A 12,672-nucleotide genomic window follows, 5' to 3' on the forward strand; every position below is an offset into this window, starting at 1 on the left:
TCGTTTTGTTGCCGATCTTACTTTGCTACCTGACTACCTCACGGTTTTTACTTTTTCATTACCGTATATTTTTAGTTTTTCCCTAACTCAACTTTTTTCATTCAACTTTTTCACCCCGGAGGTTTTATCTGGACATGGTTCGTCAGGACTTCAAACAGCCGAAGCTAAGTAACATTAACATGATGCCTTCTAATTGCAGTCGTTGTACTTATAATATACAGGAGAACGATCGCCTTACGGCAAGGATAGCTGTGCTGCAAGCCCAGCTTCAGACGCAATCCTTAGGCAAGGGTAATTTCAGTGTAGGAAAGGATGAAACAGCGTCTGTACCACCAGTGTGTACAGATAGTAACGTTAGTATAAAGCTTAGTGGAGTCTGCCACTAGCACAGTCAGTGTAGTCAGCTCAGCTTTCCCCATTGAGACCGTGTCTGTGCCTCGATCTAGGTTGGGCAAAATTAAAGATGGCGGTGTTCGCTTTAGCAATCTCACTAGTATAAAGACCTCCTCCATTCCTGCCATTATTGAAAGAGATTGTGATACCTCACATCTCAAAATTGGGTTACTTAATGTTAGATCCCTCACTTCCAAGGCAGTTATAGTCAATTAACTAATCACTGATCATAATCTTGATGTGATTGGCCTGACTGAAACATGGCTTAAGCCTGATGAATTTACTGTGTTAAATGAGGCCTCACCCCCTGGTTACACTAGTGACCATACCCCCCGTGCATCCGGCAAAGGCGGAGGTGTTGCTAACATTTATGAAAGCAAATTTCAATTTACAAAAAAAAAACAATGACGTTTTCATCTTTTGAGCTTCTAGTCATGAAATCTATGCAGCCTACTCAATCACTTTTTATAGCTACTGTTTACAGGCCTCCTGGGCCATATGCAGTGTTCCTCACTGAGTTCCCTGAATTCCTATCGGATCTTGTAGTCATAGCAGATAATATTCTAATTTTTGGTGACTTTAACATTCACATGGAAAGTCCACAGACCCACTCCAAAAGGCTTTCGGAGCCATCATCGACTCAGTGGGTTTTGTCCAACATGTCTCTGGACCTACTCACTGCCACAGTCATACTCTGGACCTAGTTTTGTCCCATGGAATAAATGTTGTGGATCTTAATGTTTTTCCTCATAATCCTGGATTATCGGACCACCATTTTATTGCGTTTGCAATTGCAACAAATAATCTGCTCAGACCCCAACCAAGGAGCATTAAAAGTCGTGCTATAAATTCTCAGACAACCCAAAGATTCCTTGATGCCCTTCCAGACTCCCTCTGCCTACCCAAGGATGTCAGAGGACAAAAATCAGTTAACCACCTAACCGAGGAACTCAATTTAACCTTGCGCAATACCCTAGATGCAGTTGCACCCCTAAAACTAAAAACATCTGTCATAAGAAACTAGCTCCCTGGTATACAGAAAATACACGAGCTCTGAAGCAAGCTTCCAGAAAATTGGAACGGAAATGGCGCCACACCAAACTGGAAGTCTTCCGATTAGCTTGGAAAGACAGTACCGTGGAGTATCGAAGAGCCCTCACTGCTGCTCGATCATCCTATTTTTCCAACTTAATTGAGGAAAATAAGAACAATCCGAAATTTCTTTTTGATACTGTCGCAAAGCTAACTAAAAAGCAGCATTCGCAAATGGAGGATGGCTTTCACTTCAGCAGTAATAAATTTATGAACTTCTTTGAGGAAAAGATCATGATCATTAGAAAGCAAATTACGGACTCCTCTTTAAATCTGCGTATTCCAAAGCTCCATTGTCCTGAGTCTGCACAACTCTGCCAGGACCTAGGATCAAGGGAGATACTAAGGTGTTTTAGCACTATATCTCTTGACACAATGATGAAAATAATCATGGCCTCTAAACCCTCAAGCTGCATACTTTTTATTTTATTTTTTAAATCTTTATTTTAACAGGGAAAACAGACTGAGACATGGATCTCTTTTACGGCTGTGCCCTGTGTAAACATGTTGACATGTACAATTTTAGGCATACAGACAAGAACATTTCAAACATACAAAACAAAGACACAATTCAACAGAAACAATCACAGACAACATCATATTGATCCTCCATAACATTTAAACATACTGGACAGATAACATACTGGACCCTATTCCAACTAAACTACTGAAAGAGCTGCTTCCTGTTCTTGGCCCTCCTATGTTGAACATAATAAACGGCTCTCTATCCACCGGATGTGTACCAAGCTCACTAAAAGTGCCAGTAATAAAGCCTCTCTTGAAAAAGCCGAATCTTGACCCAGAAATTATAAAAAACTATCGGCCTATATCGAATCTTCCATTCCTCTCAAAAAAAATTGAAAAAGCTGTTGCGCAGCAACTCACTGCCTTCCTGAAGACAAACAATGTATACGAAACGCTTCAGTCTGGTTTTAGACCCCATCATAGCACTGAGACTGCACTTGTGAAGGTGGTAAATGACCTTTTAATGACGTCAGACCGAGGCTCTGCATCTGTCCTCGTGCTCCTAGATCTTAGTGCTGCTTTTGATACCATCGATCACCACATTCTTTTGGAAAGATTGGAAACCCAAATTGGTCTACATGGACAAGTTCTGGCCTGGTTTAGATCTTATCTGTCGGAAAGATATCAGTTTGTCTCTGTGAATGGTTTGTCCTCTGACAAATCAACTGTAAATTTCGGTGTTCCTCAAGGTTCCGTTTTAGGACCACTATTGTTTTCACTATATATTTTACCTCTTGGGGATGTCATTCGAAAACATAATGTTAAATTTCACTGCTATGCGGACGACACACAGCTGTACATTTCAATGAAACATGGTGAAGCCCCAAAATTGCCCTCGCTAGAAGCCTGTGTTTCAGACATAAAGAAGTGGATGGCTGCAAACTTTCTACTTTTAAACTCGGACAAAACAGAGATGCTTGTTCTAGGTCCCAAGAAACAAAGAGATCTTCTGTTGAATCTGACAATTAAACTGGATGGTTGTACAGTCGTCTCAAATAAAACTGTGAAGGACCTCGGCGTTACTCTGGACCCTGATCTCTCTTTTGAAGAACATATCAAGACTGTTTCAAGGACAGCTTTTTTCCATCTACGTATCCATGCTTTTGTTACTTCTAGGCTGGACTACTGCAATGCTCTACTTTCCGGCTACCCGGATAAAGCACTAAACAAACTTCAGTTAGTGCTAAATACGGCTGCTAGAATCCTGACTAGAACCAAAAATGTTGATCATATTACTCCAGTGCTAGCCTCCCTACACTGGCTTCCTGTTAAGGCAAGGGCTGATTTCAAGGTTTTACTGCTAACCTACAAAGCATTACATGGGCTTGCTCCTACCTATCTTTCCGATTTGGTCCTGCCGTACATACCTACACGTACGCTACGGTCACAAGATGCAGGCCTCCTAATTGTCCCTAGAATTTCTAAGCAAACGGCTGGAGGTAGGGCTTTCTCCTATAGAGCTCCATTTTTATGGAATGGTCTGCCTACCCATGTGAGAGACGCAGACTCAGTCTCAACCTTTAAGTCTTTACTGAAGACTTATCTCTTCAGTAGGTCCTATGATTAAGTATAGTCTGGCCCAGGAGTGTGAAGGTGAACGGAAAGGCTGGAGCAATGAACCGCCCTTGCTGTCTCTGCCTTGCCGGTTCCCCTCTCTCCACTGGGATTATGTGGAATATTGAGATTTTTTGAAAAATGTATCTATGACTAAATGTTAATTATTGCACCTAGGTACATACCGTACACACTCCCCAACCACCATATCTGATAGGTCATTAAAGACATCAGGCATCTGTCTGTGGTGAGGCTTCACTCACAATGATTCCAAGCAGAGTGTGAAAAAAATATATGAATTATGCAGGATCACGTCCCAGGTTACTACTTTGATTTCCTGGATACATTTGACTGTAGGGGGGGTTCTACCTAAACAATTCATTGTTACATAAACAGGACAGGGATGGAGAATGCATTCCACTGGCTGTAACTGCTTGCTCTTATCAGAAGGCTAAGGTGAACAAGGTTTTCTAATGTAAGAACTCTGTCACAGAGAAAATTAAAATGGGGCTTGGAAGTGAAACAGCGGCATTCCACACTCTATCCCCTCTGCCAGAGGCCTGAATTTAGGGACTTCCGTTTCAAGCACAGCTCTCCGCTGATTCGCTACCCAGATCTGCACTTCTTTATGTAAAAGTTGTGAGGTTGGGCACAAGGACTTTTATTGTGTACATTGACAGGCAGCCCCCTCGCAACAGCAGTTGTCTGGAATGGAGCACCCAGGCCCTCACCAGCTTTTCTCAGCCATGGTGAAAAAGATGGCCATTTAATGGGAGATGTCTTTGTGATGAGCATGCCCTTTGACCCTGTAATTGTCTGGTGTTACAGGAAGTACATTCTATCATTATCAAAAGGTCGTTATAGGAATCCCTGACGCTACCATCCCTCCTTTGATGTCTCAGAAATAGAATGTTTTTACTATCGTGAAAAGCTTATTTGAGACAGAAAAGAGCCCTCAATACATTTCCCAGAATACAGAAGGTTTATTTAGGTATAAGCAGCTTCATTTATGTATTTAGATAAATTATTAAAGTAATGTTGCTACTTTGAGGGTAAATATCAAAGTATTCACTGGGGCCTTGTGGCCAACAACAAGCTAGCATGCTGGCATTCTGTGTCCAGTATGACGCTTGGCCTGGATAGCAAGGAGATAAGGGCGATAACTTTTGATCACTCTGGCATAGTAATCAATTGAGGCTGATATGAATTCCAACACAGCAAGACCAGACTAGACACATTCTTTTCAGACTGAATGCATCTGACGTTTCATGCAGCTGTCAGATGTGGATGATGCCCATCGAAGAATAGACCAGACAGACAGCATATGGACATTTGAAATCATCTGTGTTTAACCTTTTACTGCAGGGTCACACAGTTTCGTTATATTTCAGTCTTCTGTGATATGTATAAAGTGTTATATTGGGATGCAAACTCAAAATGGAATACATTTCAACTCTATATCTGACATGGTACAGGTGTCTTCTTTTTTTGTAAGCCCATAACCATGTGTTTGAGGTAGTTGCTAGTCTAAAAAAATCTACTTTGAAACAAAAATACATCCCAAAAGACTGAAATATAACAAAACTATTTGACATAGAAACACCAGATTTTCTGCAGGTTTAAAAAAATAATGTTTATTAATTATGAAATTACAAAAAATATTAATAACATTCCACCCATAAGCCCATTAGGTCATTTGACTGCAGGAAAGGGGAACATGTTTGAAATTAAACTGACAACGTGAATTGAGTGCTGTTAATCCAAATCCATAGTAAGAAATCAAGAACAGGACCAACAGTAAAGACTGAGGATGTAGCCTATAAATTCATATGACGTAACCTGCTATCTACCCCTGCTATCTGTATTTTTAACATGATAGCTATGGCATTCCGACAGTAGTCCAAAACTAGCATAACCTTCCTGAGAGACAAGGGGTGTGGGATAAAAGGGGAGGTGGGAAGAGGATGTAAAGGGGTAAGAGGGAAGGGAAGTCAGACATGCAAAGGAAGGGTTATAGGGGAAAGAGGGAAGCCATGACCGTCTGTCTAAACAAACAAAAACAGACAAACGGTATGAAAAAAATGCTTTGAAATGACCGATCTATAAATAAGGATATTATATGCACCACCAGGCCACCGCACCCTTCCACTGATCATGTTGTTGACATACGTGTTTTACTAGCCTGAGTTATGATACTCTACACCACCATTCATTTTTCACATCGTGAATAAAAAAAAAAAAATGGACATTAATTGTGTGTTTGGTGTAAGCTTACCTTTTTGATCACCGTGTGGTTCTCTCTCGGACAAGTTGGGAGTTCCCTGCCAAGAGGGGTGACATGGAGGCCCGGCTGGCTTTGCTAGCCTAGCTAGCATGGAGCCTCAAGTGGAGGACGCTAACAAAAGTTTTCAATGCTGCAGGAGCTGTGTTTAATTTCCTTTATAACGGGACAATGTGGACCAACAAGACTTCCAATGTAGCAGCTGTTTGCTTGCAGAGGACTACAGGAGCAAAGTGCCTACTCTTAGCAAACAAGTAGCGAACCTAAGCAAGCTACTGGGGAATCCACGCCCGCCTGCTTTTTCTTTCTCCTCCACTCTAGTAGTCGGACGCCACTCTGGCCTGATAGAAGTGTCGCCGCCGTGTCGGCTCTCCACAGCCAACTGGCCGGTACTCTGCAGGGATCCCTCCCAGAAGGGGTCTCCCCCTTCCTTGGAGAATGGAGTTGGTGGGATGATCCTGGTGGATGTTCCTGTTCTCAATCCTACCAACCAGACATGGAGATATGTCACTCGCAGTGAAAACTGAAAACATTGTCCTCTTGCAACGGGGATCTCCTTGGAGATGTTATGCCCGGACCGGACGCAGACCAGAAACAGCTTCGCTGCCCTGGATCCAGAGGCTCTGGCACCTTCTTACATGGCGGCTTCTGATTCGAGATTGGATCCGGAGGAACCTGCACCTTCGTCCTCTGTTCTGTCTCCCTCTCGGGTACCTCGGGTTCAGATCCTCAGAGCTCTCACCCTCATCAGACTGTGAGGCTGTCTGAGACTCCGGCCCATTCATTATCCACCATGGATACTACAGCTGGCTCGGGTCCATTGGGCCCCACTGCCCTTTGGTCCTCGAGGGTTTTGCAAAACCACTTGAGGTGAAAGAAAGGCGGGACCTCCTCAACCATTGCACCAGCTGTCGTCATCGACAGTTCTATGGTAGGAAACATCATGGTTCCCGGGGGAAAAACTCTGTGCTATCCTGGAGTACTGGACATTACAAGGCTGCTTCTGTTTCAAACTACATTAGGGGGGCTAGCTCGGAACTTCTGAAAATAGATTGTAAAGACCTGATTCTAGCACTGAAAGATTCCAAAAAACAAACAATTATTTTAGGTCCGGTACCATCTTTGGGCCACGGGTGTTAAAGAATTCAGCAGGCTACTGTTGAAATCACTTTTGCAGATAACTTTGACACCTTCTGGAAACAGAAGATGATCTAAAGGAATGATGGATTCCATCCAAATCATCTTGGCTCCTGGACTCAGTCCATGCATTTCAAGGCTGCGTTGAGACAATGACTTATCAATGACCCAAGCCCAGCTCAGATAATCCCTACCATTCTGTCGCTGAGTTGTCATAATTCTGCAGCAAATGTACATTATCCCAGGGGCATTGGCAGACATAATGTAAGTAACCTAATTTATGTCCCTCTAACTGCCCTGAAAGCCTCTGTTGATCCAACAGCTATTGTATGCAGTAATCATGTGCCAATGACCAGGGTTCATGTGCCCTAGTAGGAAGTCCACTGTGTGCAGCTCCCCCTACACTATTAGCTAAAACATAAATAACATGAGCATGTCTACTTCTGCTAAGCTTCCAATTAAAGCAATAAAGAAAATCAAGCATCCCAGAAAAGTGCTAAAAAAAAAGAAACAAGGTTCATGAAATCAATAACTTGCTAATAACAGATGGCATTCATATTCTGAAACTCACTTAGATAATACATTTGATGATACAGTGGTAGCAATACATGGTTATAACATTTACAGAAAATACAGAAATGCCAATGGTGGGGGTGTTGCTGTTTATATTCAGAACCACATTCCTGTAAAGCTTAGAGAGGATCTTATGTTAAATACTGTTGAAGTAATATGGCTACAGGTTCATCTGCTTCACTTAAAGCCCATTCTTGTGGGAAGCTGCTATAAACAACCAAGTGCTAACAGTCAGTATCTGGATAATACAGTTGTGTATGTAAACTCGTTTTTCAACCACTCCACACATTTCTTGTTAACAAACTATAGTTTTGGCAAGTCGGTTAGGACATCAGATTATTTCACTTATAATTCACTGTATCACTATTCCAGGGGGTCAAAAGTTTACATAAACTAAGTTGACTGTGCCCTTAAACAGCTTGGAAAATATCATAAAATTATGTCATGGCTTTAGAAGCTTCTGATAGGCTAATTTACATCATTTGAGTCAATTGGAGGTGTACCTGTGGATGTATTTCAAGGCCTACCTTCAAACTCAGTGCCTCTTTGCTTGACATCATGGGAGAATCTTTAAAGACTTTAAAAACCTTAAATAAAATTTTGGGCAAAAAGGCAAACTCGGCTCCATCATTCATTGAATCAGATGGCTCATTCATTACAAAACCCACTGATATTGGCAATTACTTGAATTATTTTTTTACTGGCAAGATTAGCTAACTTAGGCATGACATGCCAGCAACAAATGCTGACACTACACACTAACTAACTGATCAAATTATGAAAGACAAGCATTGTAATTTTGAATTCCGTTAAGTCAGTGTGGAAGAGGTGAAAACAATATTGTTGTCTATCAACAATGACAAGCCACCGGGGTCTGACAACTTGGATGGAAGATTACTGAAGATAATAGTGAACGATATTGCCACTCCTATTTGCAATATTATCATTAATCTATGCCTACTAGAAAGTGTGTGGAGGGAAGCAAAAGTCTTCCCTGGAGGGAAGCAAAAGTCATTCCGCTACCCAAGAATAGTAAAGCCCCGTTCACTGGCTCAAATAGCCGACCAATCAGCCTGTAACCAACCCTTAGTAAACTTTTGGAAAAAATTGTGTTAGAGCAGATACAATGCTATTTTACTGTAAACAAATTGACAACAGACTTTAGCACGCATATAGAGAAGGACATTCAACAAACACGCCACTTACACAAATGACTGATTATTGTCTGAGAGAAATTGATGATAAAAAGACTGTGGGAGCTGTTTTGTAAGACTTCAATGCGCCTTTTGACATTATTGATCATAGTCTGCCGCTGAAAAAACATATGTGTTATGGCTTTACACTCCCTGCTATATTGTGGATAAAGAGTTAACTGTCTAACAAAACACATAGGGTGTTCTTTAATGGAATCCTCTCCAACATAATCCAGGTAGAATCAGGAATTCCCTAGGGCAGCTGTCTTGGCCCCTTACTTTTTCAATCTAATGACTTGCCACTGTCTTTGAGTAAAGCCAGTATGTCTATGTATGCAGACGACTCATCACTATACACGTCATCTACTACAGCGAGTGAAATCACTGCAACCCTTAACAAAGAGCTGCAGTTAGTTACAGAATGGGTGGCAAGGAATAAGTTAGTCGTAAATCTTAAAACTAAAAGCATTGTATTTGGGACAAATCATTCACTAAACCCTAAACCTTAGATAAATATCATTCATAAATCTTGTTATGAATAATGTGGAAATTGAGCAAGTTGAATTGACTATCTGTATTGTGTCCAGCCACCCACCACCTGCCAACCTCTCTTTACGCTACTGCTACTCTCTGTTAATCATATATGCATAGTCACTTTAACCATATCTACATGTACATACTACTTCAATCAGCCTGACTAACCGGTGTCTGTATGTAGCCTCGCTAATTTTATAGACTTGCTACTGTATATAGCCTCGCTACTGTTTTTCACTGTTGTTTTTATTTCTTTACTTACCTATTGTTCACCTAATACCTTTTTTTGCACTATTGGTTAGAGCCTGTAAGTATGCATTTCACTGGAGGGTCTACACCTGTTGTATTCGGCGCACCTGAAAAACTTTGATTTGATTTGACTAAACTGCTTGGAGTAACCCTGGATTGTAAACTGTCATGGTCAAAACATGTTGATACAACAGTAGCTAAGATGGGGAGAAGTCTGTCCATAATAAAGCACTGCTCTGCCTTCTTAACAACACTATCAACAAGGCAGGTCCAACAGGCCATAGTTTTGTTGCACCTGGACTACTGTTCAGTCATATGGTTACGTGCCACAAAGAGGGACCTCGTAAAATTACAATTGGCTCAGAACAGGGCAGCACGTCTGGGCCGTAAAGGTACACAGAGAGTTAATATTAATAATATGCATGTAAATCTCTCATGGCTTAAAGAGGAGGAGAGATTGACTTCATCACTACTTGTTTTTGTAAGAAGTGTTGACATGCTGAAGGTACCGAAATGTCTGTTCAAACTACTAGCACACAGCTTGGACACCCATGCATACCTCACAAGACATGCTACCAGAGGTCACTTCACAATCCCCAAGTCAAGAACAGACTATGGGAGGCACATAGCACTACATATAGCCATGACTACATGGAACTCTATTCCACATCACGTAACTGATGCAAGCAGTAGAATCCGATTTAAAAAACAGATAAAAATACACCTTATGGAACAAAGGAGACTGTGAAGAGAAACACACACAGGAACAGACACATGCATTCGCACACATGCTAGCATGCACACTCTACACACGTACATTGTGTAATATTGTTGTAAGGTGGTGTTATACATTTTGTATTGTAGATATGTTGTGGTGTAATAATGTTATATGATGTACTGTTTTATTTGTGATGTAAGTGCCTTAATGTGTTTGGACCCCAGGAAGACTAGCTAATGGGGATCCCTAATAAATACAAATACAATGTGTCTTGTTTCCATCCATAAGCAAACATTTTGCCTTAATTTCCCCTCACCTTTTCGCCTAGGAATCATTCTGGTTTGATTTATGTGTAGATTTGGCATACTGCACCCATCACACAGTGATGATATTTGACTCAGGTCTCGTGGTCTGGTGATAACACAGATATGCTATTCACTACTGTGACTGACAAAGATTAACCCTGGTAGGAAGACATGACCTGACAGTAAGTAGCTAGGCTGCTGATTTTCCATATTCCACCAAATGACCCAAAAACATTTGTAACAACCAGTATATCTGCGAAGCACCTAACAAAAACATAGCTAGACCTTAGAGTAGGCTCCCTAAAATTATAAATCATTTCAATCTTTCATTATGGTCAATTGGGTGGTACAAGCCATGAATGCAGATTAGCCGACAGCCATGGTATATCAAACCGTATACCACGGATATAAAAAACATTTATTTTTACTGCTCTAATTACATTGGCAAACAGTTCATAATAGCAATAAGGCACCTCAGGGGTTTGTGGTATATGGCCAATATTCCACGGCCAAGGGCTGTATCCAGGCACTCCGCGTTGCATCTTGCCTAAGAACCACCCTTAGCCGTAGTATATTGGCCATATACCACACCCCCGGTGCCTTATTGCTTAAATATATAATCGCATCAGTGCAATGCTTTTCACAATTGCAGTTATCTGAATAAATAGTCTAATATAGTTTTGATCTAAAAGAAGTAAGCTATAGAACTGATTAGAAAAGTGGTCTCTTTGAGACCATTTTCATATTTTTCATTGCCAGTTACAGATTGCATTCCACAAGAGTCACACATTCTTAAAATTACAGTCTCTGGGTATTCAGTCAAAACAAAATAATTAATCATATACAGTAATAGTGAGGGCATGCATACAGCATGAAAAAAGAGCTTACCTTTTTGTTAATATATGTAGGCTAAATGACACAATCTAATAACCATCTTTCAAGACAGAAATTGCTGTATAGGGGTGACTAATTCAATCCACTTATTCTGTTCACTTACTACTAGTATTTATATGATGACAAATAAATAACTATTTTAAACGCATTGGACACGCACACGTGTTCTGATGTAATTCGCAAAGACTTCCAATTACTTGAATTAATTCGTTATTGTAACTAGTCCACATACATTGGGGCGGTAAGTAGCCTAGTGGTTAGAGCATTGGGCCAGTAACTGAGAAGTTGCTGGATCGAATCCCTGACCTGACAAGGTAAAAATCTGTTCCCTGATAGGCCGTCATTGTAAATAGGAATTTGTTTTTAACTGACTTGCCTAGTTAAATAAAGGTTAAAAAAAAACGTTTGAATTCCATACAGTATAATTTAACTATAACTGACAGTAGAAAATAGATATGCGTTTTACATCCCATGCAGCTATATTAATAATTTGTGATAATAAGATATAATTTTCTTTTCAACTTACATAAACGATTGACCAGAAAAATGTCAGAACAAGGTAGCAACATCACATGTTTGAAGTTTGCTGGGTCTACGCAGCCTTATTCAGAGCGGGGCAGCGTAGCGCTCCATCAAGTAGCCAGCCTTCAGTAGCCAAGCAACCCCGCAAAGTTTCCAATGTACAGTACAGTCACAAAACGATACACCGCTGAAAAACGCATCCTATGCAGAGTTTTCAAGAAGTTAGATCTGCATTAGGTCACATACCTTTCCAGGTCACGGAAAGCAGGAAAAGTCCCACGAACGTGGAAGCGTTCATTCGTAAAGCCATGTCGTCCTGAGAGTGAGTTTGAAGACTGGCCGATCCTGGCAAACTGCAAGACAGACGCTGGGTGCAAGAGGTGTAGGGCAGATAGGGTTGACAGCGACTGTGCTGTTAGTAGGAGGAACTTATAGGGGAGGGAGCTCAATACAGTAAGTAGCCTAATCTTTATGAACAGATAGCCTAAATGATAACATGGTTTGGTACAAGGGTTCCTCAATTGTCTAGAATGGAATAGGATATAATAGAAAAAAATAGCAGCGAGAAGCAATAAACGGGGTTCAAAGGATGACAGAAAGGACACAAGATCTGTTGGATAACAAAGCAAGCACTCATCATGTAGGAACTATCTTATTTTATGTGCAACCAGTGAAAACATTACCATTTGTATCCACAAGGAT

At 41.0% G+C, this 12,672-nt stretch overlaps 1 protein-coding gene across 4 annotated transcripts in view; it reads right to left on the minus strand.

The window, feature by feature from the left end:
* The window catches only part of LOC123723699 (cell surface glycoprotein MUC18), an 81,051-nt gene extending 68,629 nt beyond the window's left edge, over positions 1-12,422 (minus strand). For 3 of the 4 annotated variants that reach the window (XM_045724351.2, XM_045724348.2, XM_045724350.2), the window contains exon 1: positions 12,217-12,422. In XM_045724351.2, coding sequence (XP_045580307.2) covers positions 12,217-12,280 — 64 coding nt within the window. In that variant the 5' untranslated portion in view covers positions 12,281-12,422. The remainder of the gene's footprint in view (positions 1-12,216) is intronic. The other variant, XM_045724349.2, reaches the window with a different exon arrangement.
* Between the last annotated feature and the right edge of the window lie 250 nt (positions 12,423-12,672).

Source organism: Salmo salar, chromosome 09, assembly GCF_965601325.2.
Source record: "Salmo salar chromosome 09, fSalSal1, whole genome shotgun sequence".
NCBI lineage: Eukaryota > Metazoa > Chordata > Actinopteri > Salmoniformes > Salmonidae > Salmo > Salmo salar.